Source organism: Phyllostomus hastatus, unplaced genomic scaffold, assembly GCF_019186645.2.
Source record: "Phyllostomus hastatus isolate PE091 unplaced genomic scaffold, TTU_PhHast_1.1 phas_scaffold_216, whole genome shotgun sequence".
In the NCBI taxonomy this organism is placed as follows: Eukaryota; Metazoa; Chordata; class Mammalia; order Chiroptera; family Phyllostomidae; genus Phyllostomus; species Phyllostomus hastatus.
The window spans coordinates 20,711,421-20,738,083 of NW_025334018.1; the positions used below are offsets into that span (position 1 = coordinate 20,711,421).

The 26,663-nt window shown below is 56.3% G+C and overlaps 1 protein-coding gene across 1 annotated transcript; it reads right to left on the reverse strand.

Annotated features, from left to right (window-relative positions):
• Positions 1 to 701: 701 nt before the first annotated feature.
• Positions 702 to 25,326, reverse strand: MFSD14A (major facilitator superfamily domain containing 14A). Its single transcript, XM_045817014.1, has 12 exons — positions 25,073 to 25,326; positions 20,626 to 20,721; positions 15,451 to 15,513; positions 12,611 to 12,738; positions 10,917 to 11,031; positions 10,174 to 10,392; positions 9,821 to 9,934; positions 9,309 to 9,380; positions 4,724 to 4,836; positions 3,702 to 3,799; positions 2,862 to 3,025; positions 702 to 2,030 (listed from the first exon to the last, which is right to left on the reverse strand). Exons 1-12 carry the CDS (start codon positions 25,154 to 25,156, stop codon positions 1,824 to 1,826), a joined length of 1,473 nt encoding a protein of 490 aa, XP_045672970.1. The 5' UTR covers positions 25,157 to 25,326; the 3' UTR covers positions 702 to 1,823.
• Positions 25,327 to 26,663: the final 1,337 nt, after the last annotated feature.

Consider the following 26,663-nt stretch of genomic DNA (forward strand, 5'->3'; position numbering starts at 1 on the left):
GTGCTCTCTTCTAGTTAGATCTGCTGCGGTGGCGAGACTCCCTGGTCGCAGTGGCTTGGAAGCACTCGCAGGTGACCGGGAAGGAGCCTCTGGTGATCGTAGAACCTGCTTTCTTGTGAGGACTGTGTGTAATACGTATATGAAAGTGTGTGGGCGGCGTTTGGACGAGGTGACGTACCAGTAGCTTTTTAAAATCTTTTTAAGCATAGATCCCCTTGTTCATGTCCACACGCAGACAGCTGAGAATTTCCAGAGGTAGGACAGAGACCGCTTTGAGGCAGCAAAGATTTCTCTCTGCTGTTAGAGGTACATGCAGACTTCTGAGTGTGCTGATCCTTTGCCCTACCTCTTACACTTTCATTTGAAATTGTTCTGCAATGTACTTTGTACATGTATTAATAATCAAAATGTTGCATTTAATGTATTTCTGTGAACTCTGAGCTTGGTTAGTAAATATTAATATTTTGGGACTAGGACATGTAGAAAGTATATAAAAACAGAAAAGGGACTGACCTACAACATTGCTTAGAAAACCGCTTTAACTTATGGGCCAAGTTTTCAGTGTGTTGCCTTCCTGCAAGAGCTTTTCCAGTGAAGGAAAAGAAACGGGTTCAGAGAGGAGGTGTGAAGCTTTGATTTGCTGCGTGAAAATGGTGGCGACAAAGCCACAACAGGCCCTGTAGGGAATCACAGATCAAGACTTTGTTTTTAAAAAAAATCATTAAAATATTTAATTTTATTAACAGAATATTTACATTTCTTTGAGACCTATGTAACCATAAGTGAATGTTCCAAGTTTAAAAAGCATTAAGCAGTAACTACACACAAGATGAAAACTGTGTAGACTATACAGTACTCTATGTACAATTTTTACAAAGTAACACTTTTTTAAATAATATAACTGGACACAAAAATATACACTTTAGAGAAATTCACATCGGTAATTGTATAAAGCTCTCCTCTAGGGCCCTGAAAACCTAGGACAGACACCAGCTCTGTAAGGGAAGTGTTACTGTGACGGTCCCGAAAGGCCACTATGTTTGTCTATCTGCACGTAGGCAGCACACGGACGGCGTGTGCTGTTTAGATGCGGTCTCGAGTGCTGAGGTCCCCGTGAGCACATGAACACGAAGAACAGTGGTGCAAGTCACTGGGGGGCAGCTTCGAGCCAACATCGAGATGGACAGGCTCTAAACACCCCAACTCAGTGAAATTCTACATGACTCGTGTTTTCTTAAAAACCAGTAGTGAGTACTGTTCAAAATAAAATTACTGCAAACAAGTTTGAAACATGATTCAGATTTAGTACAGTTTTCTTGAGTTGTTCTTTTAATGCAAACAATTTACCATTTCTTTAGTGTATCTGCATTAAGGCTTTGAATTATTTGACCCAAGATTTTACAACGATGAGATCCAACTCCAGGCTGTACAAGGTTAAAAACAACAGGCCCGTGGCCGCACTTCCCACTCTGTCTGCTGCGAGTCGGCACGTAGTTAAAGCTCAACACCTGCAGGAAACGGTAGCAGAGACGTTGCTAGTATATAAGAAGTTACACATAGAGTTTTTAATTAAAGGGTGTATATAATAAAACAAACAGTTTAGTGGCAAGAAATTGGTTCTAATAAACAAAAGGTTCCTTTTCAAAAAAATTGTAACATCTTTGGAAAACTGTCCGGTTCGTCCTGGAGTCCCCACAGAGCCCATGCAGACGCGTTGGTTAAGACACCCTGACAGTCCGTCGTGGATGGGAGTGGAATGTCCGCTGGGGCCACGGGTGCGAGCTCAGCCCCGGCGCAGGGGGAGAGCCGCCCCGGCGGCGGCGTCACACGTTTGTGTCCTGGAGCAAGGGTTCTTTGGCCTCTCCTGGCGCCTGCGTGCCGTGAGGGTGGCTGTGCCCGCCACAGTGCTTCCTCCAGCCTCCCGGGCGCAGGCTCAGGTTGGTGTGTTCCGGGATGAACAAGGCCACCAGCAGAGCCAGCAGGACTGAGCAGGCTCCGAAGAGGAACGGGGGGCCGGGGATGATGGAGTTCTAGGGGAGACAGGAAGGCGTGATTGGCACTTTTGCGAGAACATCTTTGCTCATGAGATTGCTTTTCTTTTGGTGATATCCCATTGCTGTGAATTATAAACCATAATTACTTAATTATGGCATTAAAGCCATAGCTAGAAAAGCATTCCCTTTGCAGGAGTAAAGGGGTACTATCGTAGTCTCAATAGAGAATTCTGGGGGTAACAGCTGACCCAAGAAAACAGCCAAATATCCCGTGCAAAAGTATCGTCACCGGCAGCATAAAGCCTGAGCGAGTTCTAGGAGCCTCCACTTAATGTGCTCAAGAGGAAAGTGGGACGGAGAAGAGTGGAGCCAAGCGGCACACGGGTGTGAACGGGAGTGCGGAGCCGGCACCCACAGGCCAGGCTGGGCCGGAAGAGGAACGGACAGACCTCTGTTTCATCAGAACCTGCACAGCTGGTTCCCCCACGGACTGCCCGGACGCGCCCCGCACTCGCTTAAAACCCGTCCTGCAGCTGCTCAGGAGGCCGGCCTGCAGCTGCGTCCAGCCAACAGGGAAACAGTGCCTGCCGCCGGCGGGCGGTTTTCAGTCGTGGTGAGGGAAGTCTCGCAGCACCCACCTGCCCCCTCCACGCACGGAAGGCCTCCGACAGCCGGCTGCGGGCCGTGCCCCGGCACCACACAGCCGGGACGCTGAAACTGCCCTCGTGCCCAAGGGGACGAGGATGCACCGCTGGTTGGGCTCTGGTTTTCGAGGGCACCGGTCCATCTAAAATAATGAGAATGGCGCACCGCGGCTTCCCCGAGCGGCCAGGTGCACGCGCTCTGCACCGCGCGACGGCGACCCACCTGCTCGAAGTGGTGCTGCGGGCTGGTGTTGGTGCCCACGTCCGCCCCCGTCATCGGCAGCTCTTTCAGCTCCACGTGGAAGATGTAGAAGATGAAGCCGTACAGAGCTGGGCCCAGGCCGTTGCAGAGCCCCCGGATTCCCGTTATCATTCCCTGGACGACACCTGAGTTGTTGGGGGAGAGGACCACTCAGGACACCGCGGCTTGTCCTGCCCTGGAGGCCGCCCTGACAGCCGAAAACCAAAGCTCTCATCACACGCCAGCAAGGGGCAGCGGACTGTGACAGCCGCTCCGTTAAGTGGAGCGGCTCAGGTGGGGCAGACGGAGCTGGGCCCCGTGTGCCGCAGGCGCGGGTGGGCAGGTGCTCTGGGCGCCCCCGTGCGAGTTCCCTGGCCGAAGGTGGGCTGGGAGCTCCCGGGACGGGCGCAGCCGGCCCCCTGCAGCCAGATGCAGAGCGCTCCCCGCTCGCCTCGGGCGCGCGCTCACATCAGGAAGGCAGCTCAGCTCGCCCGCCTTCCTCTTTCATCAACCCTGTGGCTGCTGGCAGTCTTTCAGAACACCGCTCTTTTATGACTGGACTTTTTTTCAAAGAGTTGTTACCATTTCAAGAATTGGACATTCCCACCACAAAGCCTAAGGCGACAGAAATGTGTGTGCCAGCTGTGTTCAGATCACTGAGCCCATGAGGTGTGCACGAGGGCTCAGCGTGGCCCCAGGTGCCCGGTGCATCAGAGCGCCCCTAGGTGATCGGCGAGCGTGGCGTGGACCCCCAGAGGCACAAGCTGTCTGCGCCCAAGGAGGGGCCGGGACCGCGGTGTTCTGTGCGCCCCACGGACTCACCTTGCTGGTCGGCGTCAGCGGTCCGCGAGACCAGGGCACTGACGGCCGGGAAGGTGATGCTGGACATGGCGGCCACGGCCCCTGCGGCCCACATCATCCTGTGGGCAGAGCAGCGAAGCCCGGGTGTCAGCCCCCAGCGGCCCCAGGTGAGCTCCGGGGCCCGGGGAGCCGTGCCAGTGGGTCCTCGGAGGGTGGCCCCCCATACTCGGAGGGTAACGTGTAGCACGGATGAACACCATTAAATGCTCCTAAATATGCGAAGGCAGTAACTCCCGCAATGTGCCCACTGTCTTCTGATGCAGGTGGAGATACCACCGATTGGATCAAATCTTGGGATGCCAAGCTTTAAACATCAGTGTGTCTGGTGTTTAAAACAATGTCTTAGATAAACCATGAGCAACCCCTCCTGAAAGCTGGACCGGAACCCGGAGTGTCCGTCAGAACACGCCGAGTCCGGACGGAGGGCGTGCGCAGGTGTGTGGGACGTTGGCGCACAGCGGGTCCCTCCTGCAGGCACCTCCCGCCCGCCCTCGGGGAGCCAGGCTGGCAGGGGCGGCCCGGCCTCCGCAGGAGATTCCCGCCCCACCGCCCACCGCATGTGCTGGCAGACTGCGACGCTGCCGTGGGTAACGACCCTTCCAGCCAGAAAAACAGAAAAGGCAAAAGCGCGCTAACTTTTGGGGCCCTGCTGCTACGGGACTGGGCGCTGTCTTCTGATGGCAGATCGATGGAGACATTGAACACTCACTCGGGATTCAAGGGCTCAGCAGTCTCCTTCAAAAACCCAGCCCGTAACTGAGCTATAAAATGCCACCTGTCAGGCCATTCTAGAATATTTGAGCGCACAGGGGAGAGGTTTGTATTACACAGTTTGAGAGAAAAAAGCATAGTAAAGGCTGAAGTCTAAGCCTTAGCTGAAAAGCAACTACAGAAACTGTCAATTATACCTCAAAGCGGGGAAAAAAAATGACAAAAGAGGCAAACACCAAAATGTTCAAGAAAATTAAAATAAGCACACCTACCAGGGCTCTGAACCGAAGCCGTACCACGCCAGCTGCAGTATCTGAAACCCCAGGCCCAGTAGGATGGTGTTCTTGTTTCCAATGGACCTCATAAGTAAACTCAAGACGATGGTCTGGGAGAAAGACCAAAATGGTGCATCAGAACACAGCAACTTGTTAAAAGAAAAGCTATTTGGTGATTTCTTTCAACCTGTAATAAAAAGACCATTATGTTTTCCTACATCTTGGCTTTTTAGCCAAAACGAGTGTGTCGGAGACCACGGCTCCAGGTCACGGAAGCAGGGGCGACGCGACCCCGGAGGAACACAGGAAGCGGAAAGAGGGAGTTGATTCGAGTTCCTGCCATTTCTGCTGAGGCCGAGCGCCACCCAGACTGGCAGGTACAACCGGAGGCCCGAGGGTTCCCAGGTGACTCGGATGGCCCTGTCACGTAACAGGCGACCGGTCCCCGCTGCTCTCTGACTGCAGAAAACCTGCCCAGTCCAGCGGCCCGTGCGTGCTGCACCCTAGTCCGTCTGCTGCCGGCCCCACGAGGCTCTGCAAACAGCTACTGGCCCTGAGAAGGGGGATGTGGGGGGCCCGGCGTACAGCCCGACCGGCGTACAGCCGGACCACAGCCTTTGGGAACACCGGCCCCGCCCCCACAGGCCGCCCCCCTCCGCCGCCCTTGCTCTCACCATGCGCTGAGTGCGGGGTCCTGCATGGGGCGGGGGGGGCCTCAGTCAAGGCACCGCGGGCTGGCGGGCCTTCCTGCTCCCCATTTTCTTTCACAGCTGACACCCTCTGCAGTGGCCCGGGGACCCTGGGGAGCAGCTCTGGTGGGTCTAGTTAAGGAATGACACATACCACATACGAGTTCCTCAAGGAAGAAATGCAAATAATTCAGGAAATCAGTCTGATGGCTGGCCGACACTCTAAACTCACAATGATCAGGTCTGAAATTCTTTCAACTGAGACAGTCATTGAAGAGCTTAACCAGATTTAATCAAATAAGCCAGTACAAAGCAAGGGGTTCTTCAACAATTAGGACTCGTATCTTGCTCGTCTGAGACTGAGTTCCAAAAGACGTGGGTCTCTGCTGCGGCAGGTCCCCGACCGTGGCCTCGAACGGCAGTCGTGCACAGCAGCAGCCGGCGGGGGGGGACGACCTGCGTGTGCGGTGGCCCATGATGGGGGACCCTGGCCTCGCCCTGCTTCCTTTCAGGAAGGGGACAGGCCTGCTTTCCGATCTGTCGCCCCAGCCAGCACTGAATACCAGTTCTTAAGTGTTTATGGAAAGCTCGTGCGATGTCGAATGTCACAATATCCTCAATGATGGAACAGATTATAACAGTACAATACAGAAGAATAATTGTCCCTTAATCTAGTATAACTCATTTGGAGGACATTAAATGATGTATAACTTAACCAAGATGACACAGCAAATTAATTGTTAACTGACATCAGCTTTGGTCACTCAAATACCTGCCACAGCCCTGCCATGTCCCTCAGTGTTCTAGGTCAGAGGGCGGTGACCTCTGTGGGCCCATGACCAGTCCAAGTACGTCAGCAAAAGGATTCCCTCCTGGTGGAGGAAAGACGGGTATCAGCGCACTTGAACAGGTAATTCCAGGCTGAGGCTGCTCAGCTCCAGGTGGGCAGGGCAGGGAGGCCCTTCCGAGGCTAGGAGGCAACGCTGAGGCGGCAGCCCGAGGGGGGGCAGGGGGGGTGGAGAAGAGCCCGGGAGAAGGAGGGGGGGCCAGCACCTAGGGCCTGGACTGGTGTGCATGCACCACGGAGGTTGGAGGGAGGGGAGGGAGGTCACATGTAGGTTTTATTTTGGTTGCAAAGCAAAGTGAGTTTGTTTAAAATTCTACTTTATAAGAACAACTCCGCAGAATGCTGCCCGAGCTGCAGTGCGCAGGTGTGACTGCAAACGGGCAGAGGCCACAGTGCAGGCGGCCAGGGCTGCTGCCGCCAGTGTCTGCTGAGCAGGGGACAGGAGCCACCAGCTGAGGGGCTGATGGTGGGGCGGTGAGAGGGAGCAATGCACTGAAGGGACACTGACAGCCAAGTGACTGGCGAGGCCCCTGAGGGAGCCACGTGCACCGCAGGGAGCGGGGCAGCCTACAAGTTCAGGGCCCAGCGGCAGGCGTCCCAGGCGTGCTGGAAAGGGGCAGGGCCTGGTGGGCTCACGGAGCCTGCACGGTGCAGCGGAGCATACAGGCCCCAGAGGGGACGGCCCCCACTCGGCTCCCAGGGGAAGGTGCACTGTCCAGTGTCGCCACATTTTCATGTACACCTCCCGAATTCTGACGTGCTTACTGCTACTTTTTGAAGTTTCTAAAACATTACACAAAAGTCCCAGGGAGCTGTCAGTTTGCCCCTGCTGGCTGCTGGCACAGTGTCGGGGCTGAGGGACCAAACGGACACGGTGCTGACCTCGGTCCACTGAGGCCCTCCCAGCATCTGTGACAGTGTGTTCCATGGCCAAGTCAACACGGGGACTCGGGGGGGGGGAGGGGCACTCAGGACAGAGGGAGAGGCATGAGGCCCACACCACAGTGACAGGCTGGGTGGCAGCTCCAGCTGCTGGATAGGACAGGGCAGGAAGGACATGGCCTTTCCCAGGCTCAAGGTCAACAGCACAGTCACTCTCAACTGTGTCCTCACACAAACAAGAACTCTAGACGACCTGCCTTCGGGCTCCGTATTAAGTGTTCTCAACGTTCCAGTAGAACACACGACACAAAGATGCCAGAGTCAATACGAGCAGACTGCATGCTCCTACTCACCTGCTTTTGAACACCCACTAATTTTCTCTCTTCTAAAATGGACTTTTACATCTCAAATACTCATTCCCATCTGGCCCCATAGTCCCTGGGCTGTGCTTCTGCCCCAAACGCTCCGGGTGGCGGATGTGGCCGCTCCCTCCCCACCCCTGAGGCCTGCGGCCAGGGTTTCCCCTGCAGGACACGGCTGCTCTCCAGGCCCTGAGCTCTCAAGGACTGTGGTCCACCTGAGCCCCGTGGGCCAGGTGCCAGCCACCTGCTGAGCACCTGCAGCCCGCACCCCGCCCCCCAAGTCTGGTGTTACTGCCTGAACACTGTCCCTTCAGACTGAAACGGAGCCTCTGTGCCCGCAGCTCCCGGTCCCCCCACTGTTGCAGTGCCTGTCGGCCCGTCCTTTCATCCGGAACCAACGGCAGCAAACCTACTCTCAGCAACGTCTGAAAAGATAACATCTTGACCAGCTTGGTTCTATCTCAGGGTTCAAGGTCAGCTCAACACAAGCGGCTGTTCTCACTGCGAGCGTCTTTTCCTCGTGTGACGCGGGCAACCAGGCAGTGCCCGTCCGGGCGGCCCAGGTACACCCGCAGTCAGACACCGCACCAGGGCTCCACGCCCTGCGTGCGCACGGGTGCGAGCGCGGAGGCGGCACGCTACGGAATTCAAAGTTTATCACCAAACCTACCGAAAATTCACAGATGACGGGATCTGCAGAGGGAGCCCCGCTGAGAGGTGGAGAAACCTGCCCAGGACCCATTAAACTCCCGTGAAAGGACTCGCCCTTCCACTGCCTCACAGGAAGCAGGACCCTGCAGGCTGGAGTGCGGGGGGCGGGGGGGGGATGATTGGCAGAGGCAAAGCCACGTGGCCGGGAGTGGGTGGGGCGGCTGCACAGGAAGAAGTCCCGGTCCTGGACCAGGGCCCACTGCGGCAGAGATGGCCGGGCAGTGGCAGGCTGGGAAGCAGTGTCTCCTAAGGAAACCCACGTTCTTCCTCACACAGCCACCGGCCGCCCTCGGGCTCTCCCAGCAAACACTGCCCCGCGGTCCTCTGCTGGAAGCCCTCCCCCGGCTTCCTGGTCCGCCCGGGAGTCGGAGCCGCCCTGCGGGGCCCCGCCCTGCCCCCCTCACCTCGCACATTCCCGGAGCATCCCTCTCGGGGCTCCGGTGTCCGAGCCCCACCCCCGGCCCAGGGCCAGCCTGGCGCAGTCTCCCCAGGGAGCTTCATTTCCATTCCAGGGCTCCCTCCTCCGAGCACCGGGTCCAGTCACCATGGTTACCGCGTATCAGGAACGCCTTCCCAGCCCTCCCAGAGGCTCTACACCCTGTGGCTTTTTATGTCCCCTGGACCTTTTCTTTACAGTTCTCACTATACCGGATATGTTTAAATTGACCTACTTAATAATCACCTTATTCAACAAAAAATGTAAACTCTAGCACAGCAGGGACGTGGTTAAGTTCATAGCCATCCCCCCCCCCCCAGCAGCTGCCACGTGGTAGGCAGTCAGTAAGTATTTGAATGAATGAGTCAAAAGAAGAACCGATATAAAATGCCTCACTTTACACAGGTTATACCCTGGTGTAACTCAACAAACTGTCTTTCTGATTTATGCGTCATACGGTGATTGACACGTCTGTCCCCCAAATCTGATCAATGTCAGCTACCTGTCCAAGTTAAGTTTCTGAACCCGTGACCCACAGATCCCGACAGGGGTGACTCCGCCAAGACCCCACCCGTGAGGGCCGCTGAGGCCCGTCTGGACGGCGGCCAGGCCCAGCCCGCAGTGACGCGTCCCCCCGCCCACCGAAGGCACTCACCTGTGCAATGATGGACAGAATGCCGAGAACTGCTATAAATGCAGCCACGCTCTCCGGGGAGAATTTCATTATCTAGAAGGTTTCCAGAAAAACTTACATTAATAAAGAAGCACAGCAAATACCATAACCCCCCCACCCCCCAACTCATTTATAACTGAAGAATTCTTCAGCATACGACCTTGGCCGTGAAGTGAGTGCCATGGAGGAAGAGACAACTGAATGCCCCCCGCCCGGCGGCTGCTGCCCTCCCGTGCGCCCTGAGCCACAGAGCCCTCTCAGAGGGGTCAGAGGGCCCGCCACCCGCGCGAGCAGCAGACAGACAGACAGACTCCGACTCGCTGGCAGGGACAGCGGATCGCTCCCACCCGGGATCGGCAGCCACAGCGGCCGGCGGCCGGCAGCAGATGCCAGCGAGCTGCAGTGTGCGGACGGCCTTCGCTCCGGAAGGCCCTGCTGCCGCGGCTCCCTCGGGTGAGTGTTTCCGTCGCCCCGAGAGCGCGGGCAGGGCTCACCTGTCGGAGGTACAGGAAGAAGCTGGAGTACTGGCCGGCCTCCGGGAGGTAGGAGAGGAACACCGTGATGCAGATGAGCAGCACGACCGAGTCCTGGCCCACCTTCTTCAGGGACTAGACGGGGAGAGGGCTGAGTCAGCGTTCCGCCGGAGCGCGGGGCTGCGCAGACCCCCTTGGCGGCGTCCAGAGACCCTGGGTGCCTCTCCCGTGTTTGCTCATCCTCCCCAAACAAGGCTCAAAACTGTTTCAGAATCAACTTCTCTCCCCAAAGAAACGCCCACAAGAAAACATTCCCGCCGCCGCACTGAACCACGCGGACCCTTCCTGCCACGGCGGAGACCCCGTGGACGTACCGCGAAGGGGTCAGCCTGCTCCCAGGAGATGGGCGCCCCCCAGGACGCCGGCCGCATCTTCTCGGGCAGCGACTCGGGCACAGCAACGAGGATGAAGCAGATGTCCAGCAGGGCGATGGCCGTGGCCAGGACCACCACCAGGCTGTCCCCGTACACCCGCCCCAGGTACGCGCCGATGGCGGGGCTGATCACCAAGCTGGCAGCAAATGTGGCCGAAACCTGGAACAAGCCAAGGTCAAAGGCAAGACGCCTCAGGACGCTGTGACCCCCGTGCTCCTACCTGAGCTGTGCCTTAAACGCTCTTCCTCTGCGGGAAGGGGAATGGATCCGATTCTTAACTGAAGACTGCATAGCGGCCTCCAAGACAGAGGCTCTGAACCTCCTTGGGTCTGTTTGCTCAAATAAATCCTACTGACAGAGGCGTCGGTAAAACAGATTAAAAACCAAACAGAAAACTGGCCAGGTCGAGGAAGGAAGTCGTTTCTTAGTTTCAGTATTCTGCTCAAAGGGACTGCAGTAATGAGAAAATACTCTGCTGTGACCTCGGAGCTGCCACGGGTGACTGGCCAGCCCTCACTGACGTGGCTCTGCACTGAGACCAGCGTCTAGCTCAGCCCGAAGGGAGGACTGTGTCGTGAGCGCCTGCAGTGGGGGAGGCGGGCCCTGGCACCGTGGGAGCCGGCAGTCAGCCCCGGGGGCGGGGGCGGGGGCAGGGCCCGAGCGGGCGGGGCGGGTGCACAGACCTGTCCGTAGGCCATGCTCCGCTCGTGCTCCTGCGTTATGTCTGCTACGTAGGCGAACACCACGGAGAAGGTCACGGCGAACACGCCGGAGACGGAGATGACGGCGAAGTACCACCTGGAGGGAAGACAAGGGCCCAGAGCCGGTGAGAACGGCCGCTCCGCTGGGCGCCTCTGCTGCTCTAGGACCATCGGCCTCAGCTGCCCTGCACACGCCGGGCTGCACGGCCCCCGGCGGCCACCCGGCTACTGCGCAGGAACACTTACAACTCGGTTCCGTGCTCGGGTCACCCTTGCACCACACTGCTGAATTGTTAAGTGGCTCTGTGGTGTCGACCTGACACAGCCACCAAGTGCGCTGGCCGCAGCCCCACCCTGACCCTCCCCCGCACTGTCACAGGACGACAGATTCCGCGGGTCACACTGAGCACCAGTTACCCTCTGGTTACCTTGAGCCTACTTATAGAAACCAGATGTTATTTCCATAAATTATCTTGGGCTTTTTATACGTTGGCAAAACAAGTAACTCAGTGTTCACGGAGAACCAACCTGCACAGCACAGTTTGCAAATAAACTCAGGAATGAATAGCGAACAAAAGATATTTTAAAAAGCTCTGATTCCAAAATATGTGGCTGCAAATAGAAGTTTCTAGTATAATGCTGATGTTTAGATTTTAAAATAACATGTGATCATTTGAGCTTTCAAAATCATTCCACCAGGACTCCATTGCTTACTGATTTTTCCAACACAATGCCCCCCACAGCAAGTCCTCGCCCACCCCCAGACCCACTGGGCAGGGGCTCGGGTCTGCAGGGCTGAGGAGGCTTCTGCCCACACAGGCCCTCGGTTTCTCTGGACACACCCTGGAAGCAGAGCCCTCCTAAGATGTGGAATTAACTGATAACACCCAGTGGAGTCCAACATCAGTCAAGGAATTAACATATTTACAACTAAACTGGGCTGATCCCAGGGAGAAATCACTCCATCCCCTCCCCCTCAGCAGACATCCTGACCTCCCCAGGGGCAGGGAGCCCCTCTCGCCCAGCCTCAGGCAACCTGGCACAGCACAGGTCTGAGGCCAGACGCCAGCGGAGATCGGGGGCTGGACAGGAAGGCAGCAGGCCCTCTCAGCCAGGCCGGCCTGCAGTGTGAGCTGGAGCTCCGGCAGCCACCCTGCCCCGGACAGCGAGGGGACAGCAGGTGACAGCAAGGCAGAGAGGAGCTCTGGGTCCCGAAGTGCCACATCAGCTCTGGACCCACCGAGTCCCGGCCTCTCTCGCGTGGACGGGAAAAGGAGGGCTCCTTGACTTTGAGCAGAAGGCTTTACTGACCTATAATAATATCTACTCCTAATTAATACAGACAATGATGGTAAACTGTGTTTCTAACATTCTATGTAACGACGAGAAGAAGCTGGCAGCCCAGTGCAGTCCCTAAAACGTTCTGACTCTGGGCTCTGAAGTCCCACGCAGGCTCGCCAAGCGTCCCCCGCACAGCGTCCCCCCGCACCGCAGCGGTGGGGTCGAGAGCCCTGGGGCGCTGCCACCCAGCCCCTCCACCTCCGAGGGCCCTGCTACCTGCGACCAGGACAAAGTGAAAGAACACAACCAAAACCTGCACAGAGGGGGCGGCCCCGAGCGCGCTGGGCGCTCAGAGGGCGGCGGGCGGCGCAGCCCCGGGGCCGGCGCGCACTCACCACGGGCTGATCCGCATCAGGGGGATGGGGGCGCACGTGAAGAACACAGTTAGCAGCAGGAAGGACTTGCGGCCCCAGACGTCGGAGAGAGCACCAATAAGCGGGGCGCTGAGGAATGACAACAAACCCTAAAAAGGTAAACGGAGAAAAATGTACCCTGTGTCCACAGATGGGCCCAAGGTCAACCGTTCTGCCGAGAGCAGAACCTTAAACAAGTTCACCTCTACAGTGAGAACGCCGTCCAGCTTCGGGCGGACCGCGCGTTTCCCGCCCGCACGCGCTGTGCGCGACCCCGGCCCCGCCTGTCTAGAACCGTCCGCGCGCACGCGGGGCTGGCCGCGCACGGAACACGGAGCGCGCCCAGGCCGCGCAGCCGCGGTGACGCCACCAGCAACTCGAGAGACAGTGTCCTGTTCACTGTCTGTTGTCAGAGTCCCGGCCTATTATTATTAATGTATTGATGAAATCTGTTAGTCAAATGAAGAGTAAAGAACATTCAGAATAATCAGGACTTTTCCATACTGATCAAGTTTTATAGTTCTATGTTTTTAAAATGGTTCTTTTCAACTTACATTTTTCCAGAAGGATAAAGTTCAATAATTACAAAAATGTTATGCTAATGAAACCAATATACAGTAGACAATTTGTAAGCTAGATCAGTATAAATAAGCAAAAATTATACATTATCTGTTTCCAGAGAAACCAAAAATAACATTTCGGTGTGTTTCTTTAAAAAAATTTTTTAATTGATTATGCTATTCCAGTTGTCCCAATTTTCTCCCCTTTACCCCCTCTACCTGGTACCCCCATTCCCTCGAGCAATCCCCACCCCGGCTTTAGTTCATGTCCACGGGTCGTACATGTAAGTTCTTTGGCCTCTCCATTTCCTACACTGTTCTTACCCTCCCCCCGTCCATTTTGTTCCTACCAGTTTGTGCTGTTTATTCCCTGTACCTTCCCCCCATTCCCCCTCCTCCCCCTCCCTGCAGATAACCCTCCGTGTGATCTCCGTTTCTGTGATTCTGTTCCTGTTCTGGTTGTTTGCTTAGTTTGTTATTCGGATTCAGTTATTGACAGCTGTGAATTTGTTGCCATTTTAATGTTCAGTTTTGATCTTCTTTTTCTTCGATAGTTCCCTTTAGCATTTCATGTAATAATGGCTTGGTGAAGATGAACTCCCTTGTCTGGGAAGCATTTTACCTGCCCTTCGAGTCTGAATGATAGCTCTGCTGCATAGAGTCGTCTGTACCGTAGGTCCCTGCTCTTCATGACTCTGAACACTTATTTCCACTCCCTTCTTGCCCGCAAAGCTGCTTTTGAGAAATCAGCTGACAGTCTTGTGGGAACTCCCCTGTAGGTAACTAACTGTTTCTCTTGCTGCTTTTAAGGTTTTCTCTTTAACCTTTGGTATTTTAATTCTCATGGGCCTTGGCGTGGGCCTCTTTGAGACGGCCTTGTTTGGGACTCTCTGGGCTTCCTGGACTTGTGTGTCTATTTCCTTCATCAGATTAGGGAAGTTTTCTTTGATTATTTTTTCAAATAAGTTCTCAATTTCTTGCTCTTCCTCTTCCCCTTCTGGCACCCCTGTGATTTGGATGTAGTTATGTCTGAAGAAGTCACAGGTGCTCCTAAGCCTGTCCTTGGTTGTTTAAATTCTTTTTTTTCTTCCTGCTGTTCTGATTGAATGCTTTTTCCTTGTGTTCCAAACCACTGATTTGAGTATTGAATTCATCCCTCCACTGCTGGTCCCCTGTGGATTTTTCTTGGTTTCACTGAACACAGCCTTCATTGCTGCCTGGGCCTTTCCGATGCTGCTGACGTGCCCAGTGAGTTCCTGGAGCGTCCTGACCACCAGTGTCTTCTCTGTGCATCTGGTAGGTCGCTTACCTCCATTCCATTTCGTTCTTTTTCTGGGTCTTGCTCTATTCTTTCATTCGGGCCGCATCTGTCTTCTCGTTCTGACGGCCTCCACGTGTTTGTTCCCGTGTCCCAGGCAGAGCCGCTGACAGCGAGTTTCAGCGCGCCTGTGCAGTGGTGTGGGGCAGAGCCTCATGCCGTCATCGGAGCGGGCCCACCCCGCCACCGCTCTGTCGCTCTGCTGGGGGAGGGCTCTGGGAGGGACGGTGCTGTGGCCCGGCCTCTGGAGTGTTGCCACGGTGCTGAGCCCCGGAGCCGGCGAGTCTGCAGACCCTGCGTCCGCCTGCTGTGGGCCCTTGAAGAGGAGTCTCTTGAGAATTCTGCCGTTTCTTCCACTGCCCCAGATGCACTGGTTTTACAGCCGGAGCCAGAGGGGCTTATCTTCCTGGTGCTGACCCCCTGGGCCGGCTGATCTGGACCGGGGATCAAGGTTTCCCTCTGGATTTTTTACCCACGCCTGGAGTGGGGACCGCCCTCTCCCTGTCGCCGCCCCTCCTGCCCGTCTGGGTGAGTGCGGCTTCTTTAAATCCTTGGTTGTCGGACTTCCACACAGCCCGGTGTCCTGGCCGTTCTGGGTCATGTCTGTTTTGTACTCTAGTTGTACCTTTTGCTGCAGTTGTGTGTGGAGGAGAGGCGGGGGTACCTACGCCTCCAACTGGACCTTATAGTCTTCCTGGCAGTTTACAAAAGCGTTCGGATCTCTAGAATGAAAACGCTAACACGTAAAACACGAGGGAAATCTGAATGATGTGACTCACCATTACACACTTGGCTATACTGAGTCAAATCACACTTAAAACCCAGTCAGTTAAAAGACTTAAGTATTCCCCAAGAATGAACTAAATCCATGTAATGCCAGGATATTACATGTGTGTGGGTGTGTATACACACGTGTGTGGGTGTGTGCGTGCCACTGCTCCTACCTTTACTCCTTGAATGAGGCCGTTCATCAGAAATGTGTGTTTAGGGAAGGTTTCATGTAAGACCTAGAGGATAAAAACAAAATAAAAATACGCTACGTTTTAGTTTCAGTACAACGTCTATACTTACACTTCAAAACCCACCTTTGTGACACATACAACCTAGTTTCAGTTCACAGGCATTTCCAGCCGTGCGGACACTGTGCACGCGGCAGACGCCCACACCAGCACCACGCACGGGCGTTTCCCAGGTCCCCAGGCGCCGCCTCGGGCACTTTACCTCCTCAGGACGCCCGGCGGGAAAGTCGACACACACACCTGTCAAATGCCCGGGGTTCCACGGGAAGTGGCAAAACTGAGAGCGAGCACAGGAGGTCGGGTCTGCAGGCCACGCTTGCTCACCCTACGCTATGCTCTCCACGCCCCACGGGTGACCGACCCACTGAGGGGACGCCTTCGAGAGCAGGCGCACGTCGCTGTCCCAGACAGCAGACTGGGGAGGTCACGGGGAACTACTGTGTTAACTGCCATAAAGTGGATCTGGACAGAGTCCATAAAGCAAGGGGAAAATCCCCACCTACGAAAACGTCTCACGAGTTCTTTTGCCCTCCCACGGCCTGCTGTCAGACCACCGGGCGCCAGTCCGGCCCCTGGGGAGCGGGCGGGCCCCGGGGGGCCGCTGGAGAGAAGGGAACTGGCAGCACAAGGAGGGGCAGCTGCAACCCTAAAACCCCACCCCCCGCCCAAGATGGCACCGCCGCTTCCCAGACGAGGCAGCTCCGCCCCAGCCCGACCTCGGGCGTCTCCCAGGGAGGGACGGGGGTGGCACCTCGGGGACCGGAGGGCAGGGCTCCTGCTCAGGAGGGAAGTGGGCCGAGGGGTCTGGCGGGGAAACCTCACCGGGGCTGGAGCGCGCCCCTCCCCAGCCACTCGAGATTCCACATCGATCCCCACGTGCGCAGACACAAGGACCATCGGAGGTGAAGCCCCAGGAGCTTGAGAAAAACGCCGAGGGTGAAGGGAACGACGGTTCCCTGACTGAAGCCCTGTCTGGGGAGTGACCGTGCAGGAGGCCGGGAAGCTGCCCCGGGGACGCGCGGCCGGGACCAGGGCGGCCGGGACTGCCCACCACGGCCCGGTGCTGCTGGGCCCGGAGGGCGGCCCGGGAGGGGAGCCGTCCCCGCGTGTTCCGGAGCCCGGGACCCACCGGCACCGCTGTCTTCACTGGTGCGCCGTTCACTCAGACCCGGCGCCGCCGACCGGACACCGTGCGGTCCTGACCTCTCCAAGTGTCGCTCGGCATAAAACCCTTCTCTGCAGAAGACTGGGGTCCCCTCGTGGGCAGCCCTCGCCGCCCCCAGGGCAGCGCCCCCGCTCGGCCCGTGTGCCCCCGTGAGGCCGCAGCGCGCCAGCAGCTCTGTGGCCTCAAGACAAAGGCCACGGCAACCACACGAAGTAACAAACAGAAGCCAGCCTCACACTCACTTTGAAAACCCAGGCTGCCACAGATCCCAAACCCAAGACTCAGTGTGTGTCTTCAGATGGGTTGTCTGCTCAGTGAATGAATTCAGAAAACACCCTTGCGATTTCAAGTTCTGAGACTTAAACTGTGCAGCATTTGGGAGTGAAGGGTGGGGAGACACTTAGCACACGAACAAAGCGCACTGTATCTTCGTCCCCGTGCCCCCTTTTAAGCGAGCGCTGCGCTGGGACCCTGCAGCAGGCGCCGTCTGCCGCCGGCGCCAGCCGACGAGGGGCAGACGCAGAGGGTCTGGAGGCTGGCGGGCTCCGTCAGAGCCGGACCGACGAGCTGCCCCGGAGCCCGCCCCCACCCCCCAACATGCGGGCCGAAAACAAGACTGCCAACGTGCCCTGGCTGGTGTGGCCCGGGGACTGAGTGCCGGCCTGCGCACCAAAGGGTCGTTGGTTCGATCCCCAGTCAGGGCACAGGCCTGGGTTGTGGGCCAGGTCCCCAGTAGGGTGCGCAAGAGGCAACCACACATGGATGTTTCTCTCCCTCTCTTTCTCCCTCCCTTCCCCCCTCAAAATCTTAAAAAAAAAAAAGCCCACAACATCAGTCCCTCATTAGTCACGTAAAACTACATGTGTCAGTCTGACCTCAGCAAGATGGGCGGAAGGCCGAGGTGTTTTGAAAAACTCCCCAGGTACCCGTGACATTCACCTCTGGTTAAAACTCTAACTGCTGACAAAGCTCAGGTCCAGCTGCCAGTCAGCCGGAAGGCCCGCCCCGAGGCCCGCGGGGGAGGCCCAGCACCCGGCCCCGCCTCCTCTCTGCCACTCGCGCCCTGTTGTGTGTGCGCGCCCTGTTGTGTGTGCCGAGGTGTCTGCGCCCCCCCGCCCCGGCCTCTCCCCGTCACAAGGGAAAGCGCAGACCTGAGGGACAGCGGCTACCTGGGGACATGCAAAGAACGAGAAGACGAAATCCCTGGGCTTAACAGTCATTAAACCTTAGACTCGTTCTGAGAAGATGCCTGACTTAAAAAACATGATCAAGTAAAAATGGAAAAAGGTCAAGAGTTATGACTGGGATAACATTACGGGCAACTCTCCTAAGTAATCATAACTCATCACTGTGCCATTTAAAGCTTCAAGTGTAAAGGACAAGTGAGAATGAAGAGTAACTGTTTCAACAACCAGGGGCCGGGGGGAGGGTGGGGATCTTGCTAAACATCAAATAATTGGCAATCAGGTTCCAGCAATTATTCAAAGAAATGTAGTCACGCAGGCAAAAAAAATTTTTTTAATTAACTCCCCCCAAATTAGCACCTTTCATTTTCCTGATCAGAATTCAGTGCTTAAATTGTTTTAAATCCTTACCTGAGAGTATGTTTGTTGATTTTGGAGAGGGAGGGAGGGAGGGAGGGAGGGAGGGAGAAGTATCAAAGTCAGAAAGACACATTGACTGGCTGCCTCGTACCTGCCCTGACCAGGAATTGAACCTGCAACCTTTTTGATGCTATAACCAGCCAAGGCAGCCAGCCAGGGCTCAAGTCAGTATTTTGAAAAGTTTAAAAAAAAAGTTAAGAAAATCAAAGGTACTATCCATTTTTTAATTAACAACAATAATTAAGAATACACTCCCACTGCTGCAAAAAACTGAATAATCAAGCCTTTATATGTAAATAACTGTGTTCCTTCTTTGTTCTTAAAGAAGACAGTTTCCAAGCCCTGGCTGGCGTAGCTCAGTGGATTGAGTGAGGGCTGCAAACCAAAGCAACACAGGTTCGATTCCCAGTCAGGGCACATGCTTGGGTTGCAGGCCACAGCCCCCAGCAATTGCACATGGATGTTTCTCTCTCTCTCTTTCTCCCTCCCCTCTCTAAAAAATAAATAAATAAAATCTTAAAAAGATGACAGTTTCCGTTTGTTCCATTAGGGGAAAAAAACCGATACTAAAGTTGGACAAAAATTGGACATACCTAAAAGCAAGTTTAGACACCAAAAGCAAGTTTAAAAAATGGCCTCCGCACTTCAAGTCCTGATGGCCACTGGCGGGGACACCGCAGCAGCTTCCCTGACAGCCTGCTGCCTGCGTGGCCAGGGCTTTAACCTCTGCGGGGCTGGGGGCCAGGCTGCCCGCAACCCCAGGGCCTGAGCGGGGGCGGCCTGGCTCTCACCCCCAGGCCGCGGTTCAGACACTGGCTCAGCCGCTTCCTGCCCGTCGGGGGGCCGGGGAGTCGCCTCCCTCCCCGACCCTTCATGTGCTTGGTGCCCCTTCCTGTGCTCCCTGCGTCCTGAGTCTAACACCCCCCCCCCGCCCCCGAAGGTGCTTCTGAGGACTGGAAGCGACCGTGTGTTGAAGGGGGCAGGGCTGCACGGGCCCACGACCACATAAATGCCCACGGGCTGTTCGCTCCAGGGACAGAGCTCAAGCACTTCCAACCACAGGGTGCCGCCCCGCCGCCGGACTGGGACACAGCGCGACCTCGGCCCCCAGCCCGTGACCTCGGCCAACCGCCACACAATGAGGCTGCAGAGGTCACAGTGAGCCCGCATCACGGGAGGAGGTTCCGGACCAGTGAGGGCAGGACTCGGGCAAATTCATGTTTAAAGGTTCCCCTCGGAAATTACTAAACTAAAAAAAAAAGATCCATGGTAAAAGGCCACTTTCACTTATTTTGAAAACCCGTTCACGTGAAACTGGCGCCCCACTCCCAGGACACGAGCTGCGGAGAGAGCCCCAGTCCGAGCACCAGCCTCGGCCGTCGTAGGGACGCACTGTCCTCACCCAGGGCCGGTCCCGCCCGCGTGCGGCGGCGCGAGCCCTCCGCCCCGCGGCGCGCGCTTCCTCGCCGCCTGCTTCTGGCGGCGCCTGTGCCCACCCCCCTCCCCTGGGCACCGTGAGACACCCGCACGCGTGCGGGCACAGTGAGGGGGACGCAGCCTTGCGGCGCACACGCCAAGGAACACGGAACGGGACTTTCTCGGACTGCTTCAGTGTACTTACTCGACCATTCCATTTATTTAAAAAACTTTTCGAGAAAGCGTTTTTTGCATAACAACAAACGAGCTCAGGGAAATATAAGGGAGTATATTTCTTTGCAGTTCTGTTTTTTGGGATTTGGTGAACTGTCCGTGCACCCTCATCGCACCTTTTGAGGTCCAGATTTCTACCGACACTGCTCCCTCCCCCTCCTCCCCCCGGTCGCCACCTGCTGACAGGGGAGCGCACGCCTGCAGTCCCCATGGGTACAGTCGGCCAGGTGGCCTTCCCCGGGGCCCCCCACCTGGCCGTGTCCAGGGGAAGGCAGCCTAGGCCTCCGAAGAGACCAGGTCCCCTCCAGGTCCTTGGCTTCAAGCAAAGGAGATTTCTGTTTGGAAAGGGCGACTATGTGCACGACTCTCAGAATGATCCTGCTGGGTGACTCGGCTGCAGACCCCGTCTCCCCTGAGGGGTCACCCGAGGCAGGCCCCCCCCACCTGCACAGTGCCAGGGCCCAGGCCCTCCCGGGGAGTGAGGGCGAAGGAGGGGCCGCACGGGACGGCTGCGGCAGTGATGCACAGGACGGTGTGTGTGTGTGGGGGGGGGGTGCTGGCCGCCTCGGTGGGAAGGTCACCCACGGAGACCAGAGAGTCGTGTTCCTCACACCAGGCATCCTCCCCCGGAAACGGCGGGCAAAGGTCAAGCAGTCCCACGAAAAGTGAAGGCTTACTTACCACCAGCGTGGGCGCCGTCAGCAGGCCCCATGCAAAGAACTCCAGGAAGATGACGATGACCGCGTGGTACACGCTGGGAGAGCCGATCCCTTGAGGCTGGAAACAGAGAGCACCGCGGTCAGCCGCCGCGTGGGGACGCCGGGCCCAGGTCCCCGGGCCCGCAGGCCCCGCTTTCGGGGCTGTCTGCAGAGCGCCTCACGCCCTGCGCTCCGGCTGGTCTCTGAAGCCACTTCACCGATTCACACGTGAAAACTGCACGCGTTTCCGTCCGTCTAGACACAACCCCACAATTGCAGTCACAAAAGAATAGGAATCATGTGAAAAGGCAAACTTTAAAAAGTCATAAGGAAAAGTCATAAGGAAAACGTTTTTGATAACACAAATACAACTCTTTGGCTCTCAGCCTCTATAAACAACCTGGCACTACATATCAACAATCTAACGAGAAACCGGGCCTGCATCCAACTGCAGAGCTTCTGCACAACGAAAGCAGCCATCTATCTACACAACACGAGGACAACCCACCGGTGACATATGTCCAACACGGGGCTAACACCCAGAACACGTAAGGAAGGCCCTGGCACAAGGGAACACACGCGGAAGACAGGACGATCGGTGAGAAGGTGGGCGGAGGACCCCAACAGCCACTTCCCCGAGAGGACACGCAGGCGGCCAGCAGGCAGGCGCACGGGCAGATCTGAGGGGTGCACACAAAACCACGAGGCAACACCTCACGCAGGTCAGAACGTCGTCATCGGTACACCACCAACCAACCAGTGCCGGCCAGGATGCGGAGACGGGAGCCCCTCCCGCTGCTGGGAATGCAGGCTGGTACCACTAGGAAAAACAGATGGGGGGGTCCCCAAAACACTAAAAGCAGAACTACCATATGACCAATGATTCCACTCGTGGGCGTCTCTCTGAAGCACTCATTTGAAAAGGCCATCGTAGCCCTGTGGTCACCGCATCCTTGTTACAGCAGCCAAGACACGGGAGCAACCTCCGGGCCCGTGAATAGACAAACGCATAAGGAAGATCTCTCTCTCACACACACACACACACAGGAATGTTACGCAGCCATAAAGAAGGCTTTATGAAATCTTACCGCTTGCACAACATGGATGCACCCAATATAGAGGGTGTCATGCTAAGTGAAGTAAGTCAGACAGGGAGAGACAAATACCATGTGATTCTGCTTATCTGTGAACTCTAAAACAAACAAGACCAAGCACACAGGAGCAAACTGACAGACACAGAGAACAAAGAGGCGGCTGCCAGGCGGGAGGGGGCCGGGGGCAGGCAGACAAGGTGAAGGGGAGAAGCAGCACCGACCGCCAGGAGCACCACCAGTCACGGGGCTGCGAGGCGCGGCACAAAGGACACGGTCAGTAGCGTTGTCGTAACTGAGCAGGTGTCAGACGGGCACTAGGCTCATCACAGCGAGCACGTCGCAAGGCACAAGAATGTCTAATCACTGTGTTGCACACCCAAAACTAGTGTAACACTGAAAACAGATTAAAAACTTCCAAGCAATTACCCCCCCGCCAAACCCTGGAAGTACTCTAAATGCCAGCACGCATCTGTTACCCTATCAGTCCCACACGGCCCACACTGAATAAGAGATACGCCAACATGTTACATACACCCAGAACTTAACTAAAAACTGTTACTTCTCCATAGGGATACTTCAAAAAACAAATTCAAGAGAATGTCCTTTCATCAGTGAAATGGTACAGAAGGGAGGATTCGATATTTACTAAATTCAACCTGTGGAATTATTCTGTAGTGAATTATCTTGTTTTCAACCTGAACCACTTTTCTCCCATCTCTGGAGGAGCGGACCCTTTGGGAATCTCCCTAGAACAATGGAAGCCCCAGAAGGAAGTTGCACAGACAAGCTGGGGGCGAGCACACGGGGCGCAGAGCCCCGACGCCTGCAGACCCGCACGCCTCCGTGGGGTCCACCGTCAGAGCCCGCTGGCGACTCGCGCCCGGGCTCCCTCGGACGGTTCGCTGCTCTCCCCCGTTCCAGACCGCCCTGCCTGACAAACCATGACCAGCGCTGCTGCTAAGCATTGAAACTGGACGATCGGGCTCACAGAGACGTCACAGGCAGAAGACAGAGCAAAAGGATTTGAGTAACACTGCTGAACACCAGCCAAAGACCGGCAGGGGCCCGGTCAGCACCGCTGGCCAGGGGTGGGAGCCACCGGGCAGGGCCTGCCCCGCGTGACCCTGTACCTCAAACCCGTGACTCGTGACACGGAATGAACCCGTCCACTGGCAACACACACACGCAGGAAGCACAGAGCAGGATCCAATGGCAACTTTCCTTTCCTGCCTTTCTAAAAAACATTCACAACGGTGACAGTCTGACCCCTTTTTAAGCAGAGAGGCCTAGGGCAAGTGTTTTAAAATCATGTCTACGACTTTATGAAAGTGTTACTTTTGAAGTTATGCTTTTTCTTACTTAAAGCTACAGTGGATTAAAACACAAACCCTGCAAAAGATTACCCTGACACACAGAATACAGATATCCCGCTTATACGTAGGAATAAGTAAAACCACAATAGAAATCATCTAGGAATGTGATGGCACACACATTTTTCTATCACTGTTTTCGCCACTTCAAACTCACCCCGCAGGCCCTGCAGGACTCCAGGCTTAAATCCAGCCCCTGTTCTAAAGGGGTGTCCCACGCCCTCGGAGTGGGAAGTGCAACCTGTGTGGACCCAGGGGATGGGTGGTAACCTCCTCACGCCCACGGCTGTCCAGAAAGTTCTCCTGTACTGTCTGCTCCCTCTTAAAAACACAGCTGGTATAAACATGTATTCTGTGTCCAAAAGCAAGCTGTGAATTCACTGTAACTTTGGTAAATAACAAGATAAAAAATAATCTCAAGCCTCACAGGATTTGCAATGAAAGCTCCTGTTAAGTGAATCAAAACCCCAAAGACGGGACCCAGAACTGAACCTGTTAAGGCAGGTGTGTTCCTTGATCCCAGCTTCATTCTGACCTTCTACGGAGAACACTGATCTTAAATATCACTTGCTTTCATGAAGTACAGTCCTGCATTGCTTCTATTGGTAGGTCTTATTAAGAATTTCAAATAGCGAGTCCCCACGGTTGACAAAGGCATCCGTGCTACTTCCCTCTCCACACGGCAGCTCCACCACCTGGGCTCAAAAAGAGCCAGGAATATCCACACCTGACTTAATCAGAGTGATGCCTAATAATCAAGCACAACAAAAAAATCTTAGGACTTGGATCGCAAAAGTTTCTCTTTTCACCAAATGTCAAATCCATGACATCTAAGAAACTTGACAGTTAACTAAAAGTATATTCTGAAGTTGTTTTGTATGTCCCAAGCTTTCTACATTTTAGCGTATTGACTGGGCCATATTCTGGAATGTCAAAAAAAAGTTACTTATTGCAAATGAACTTAGCGATTCCTCTTGGTGGCCGACTCGCACATTCAGCGCTGTGCTAGCAGCTGGTCAGGGCTCCAGCAAAACATAAACAAGTAGGGGGTAAAAAGCTCCATTTCTGCTCACTTCCCAGGAAAGGGGGCCTCTTATCTCCCCTTTCCGTTCTGTTTTGGAACAGGACGGCAAAGAATACAAGCAAGACCGGAAAGTGTAGCAATGGAGCAATTACAGCGTCAAAATGTCTAGGCGAACTATTTTCAATTAAAAATCCTACGTCCCCTGCTGGTTAACTACAGCGCAGTTTCAAGTTTACTGTGATGGCAACTGTTTCTAAAAAGCAAAACTTTTTCTTGCCCTCCATCTGTCTTTCTTTTCTAGCGTCTTCTTCCGCTCCTCGGGGGCATGATCAACCCCAATTAGCATTTTTTTTTTTTTTGCGTTAAAACACGCGATGTGGTTTTCAAACAACTGGGTGACGGCTGTTTCAGACTAGGCCGGGTGTGCTCCGCCACGGTTCCGACGTGTTGACGGGGGGAGAGCCCACCTCCGCCGGAGTCCCCGGGTCTGGGGCAGCCAGGTGCGGGCGCTGCCCCCAGCCGCCGGAAGCCGGGAGCGGGCGCCCTACGGGCCCAGCGGGTGGCCGCGCCCGGTGCCCCGGGGAGCAGCGTATGGACAGACCGGCAGACGCTCCCCCAGGCCCCACGACTGCGAGGCGACGGCTCGTGGGGCCCGGCGGGCACTGCACCCCGGCGGTGGCGCACGTGGGCCCGGGCCCAGGCCCGGGGGACCGCCGGAGGCGAGGGCAGCAGGTGCGGGCGAGGCCGGCGGCTCCAGCAGGAGCTCGGGCCCCGGAGGCCGCAGGCCAAGCCGGGGAGGAGAGCCCACGGAGCCGGGGCCCGGGGCCCCAAGACGGCGGCCCCGCGGACCGGTGGGGCGGCGGGCACTCACGGCGGCGGCGCGGGGACGGAAGGGGGTCGGGTGGGGCCCGAGGGATGCTCCCGGCGCGGCGCCCCGCTCACCGTGCCTCCGTCCTTAATGATGATCTTCTTGGCCAGCATGATACTGCGGTTCGCGGCCCGTTTCTTCTTCTTCCCCTGGGTCATTTTACCATCCTCGAGTCCTGGCGCTGCTGCAGCCACTCCCGGGGCGGCCGGCCCCAGCGGCGAGTGCCGTCCCGCCACTACTGCCGGGCCGAGCCGCTCGGGGTGTCCGCCGCCATCTTCAGGGCCCGGCCTGCCTCGGGCGGCGCGTCACATCGTGCGATCGGCGACGAGCTGCTCGGCCACGCCCCGTGGTACCGCCCCGCCCCCACGTGACACCGCCCGGCCCCGCCCAGACGCCGCGGCCCCGCCCCTCGGCCTCGGAGCTGGATGCTGGTGGTGGGGGTCGGTTCCCTGTGCCCCCGGGTCACCCGATCGCTCGGTCCTCGATGGGCCCCGGGCGGTGGGGAGCGTTAGAGTCCCCTTCGCAGGGGGAGACCCGTGAGTTTCTGGGAGTCACCCGCTGACAAATGGTGGCACTGGGATGGCAGCGCGCTCTCCGGCTGTGTGCTAAGCTACGGGAACCGAAGGGAGCCGCCGTGATCGTGAAGATAAACCCGCTTTTCAGAAACAGCCTCTGGTCCTCCGGGGCGGGGCCTCCGGAGCTCAGCCGGAGCGCGCGTTTCCCGCGGCCCCGACCGCTTCTCCTTTCCCCGGCCGCTAAAACGTGCCCTGCCCCGCACGCGCGCGCCGTAGCCCACTTCCTGCTGGGCCGCATTGTTTAAGAATCGGTCTAAGCTGGGCGGGAGCTAGGAAAACAAGTGCAGGTTAAGGTTTGACGGTGTTTCAGTTTTGATTCCCCTAACTGTGCCGTGTTACGCAAGAGTTTCCTTTTCCCCGGGTATACCCTGGAGTCTCCCTTCGGGGCGAAGGGCGGTGAAGCTGCCAGCCCCCCTTCAAATGCCTTGGCAGTAACGTGTGTGTGTGTGTGTGTGTGTTCGAGGAGGCGGGACACTGAGTATCAAGCAGAACGGCAAGATGCTAAAAACAGTAGTGGATTGCGGTATGGCGGTCTTAAGACATTTTCACACTTTGGGGGATATTCCACTTGGGCGGAGGTGGGGCCGAATTTCCCCTCTTGAATGTGGCCCGTGCCCAGTGGCTCCGTTCTAATAGAATGAAGCAGACGTGACAGCAGGGACTTGAGAGGCTAGGTCACAAAAGGCACAGACTTCTAGCCGGCGCTTTCTCATTCACCGCGGGCTCGAGTCCCGGGCAAGGCCGCTGCTGTGGCAGGGCCACACTCCGGCAGCCTTAGGTGTCCGGGAACTGAGGCCTCCTACCGGCAGGTGTGTGACTCACCCCGGGAGCCTGGTCAGGCTGTCGGCTACGTGCGACCCCTGCCAACATCCGGTCTGCAACTTCAGGAGACCCTGCCCCAGGGTCCCGCCCCCCCACCGCGTAGCCACTCCCGGTTCCGGACTCTCAGAAACTAAGATAAAAAGCCCTTGTTTTAAGCCATTGAGCTTTGGGATAATTTGTTACACAGCTACAGATAACACACAAGTTAAAGGGCATGTGTTCTTTGTATTGTCCTTGCAACTTTTCTGTAAGTTTGAAAGGATTTCAA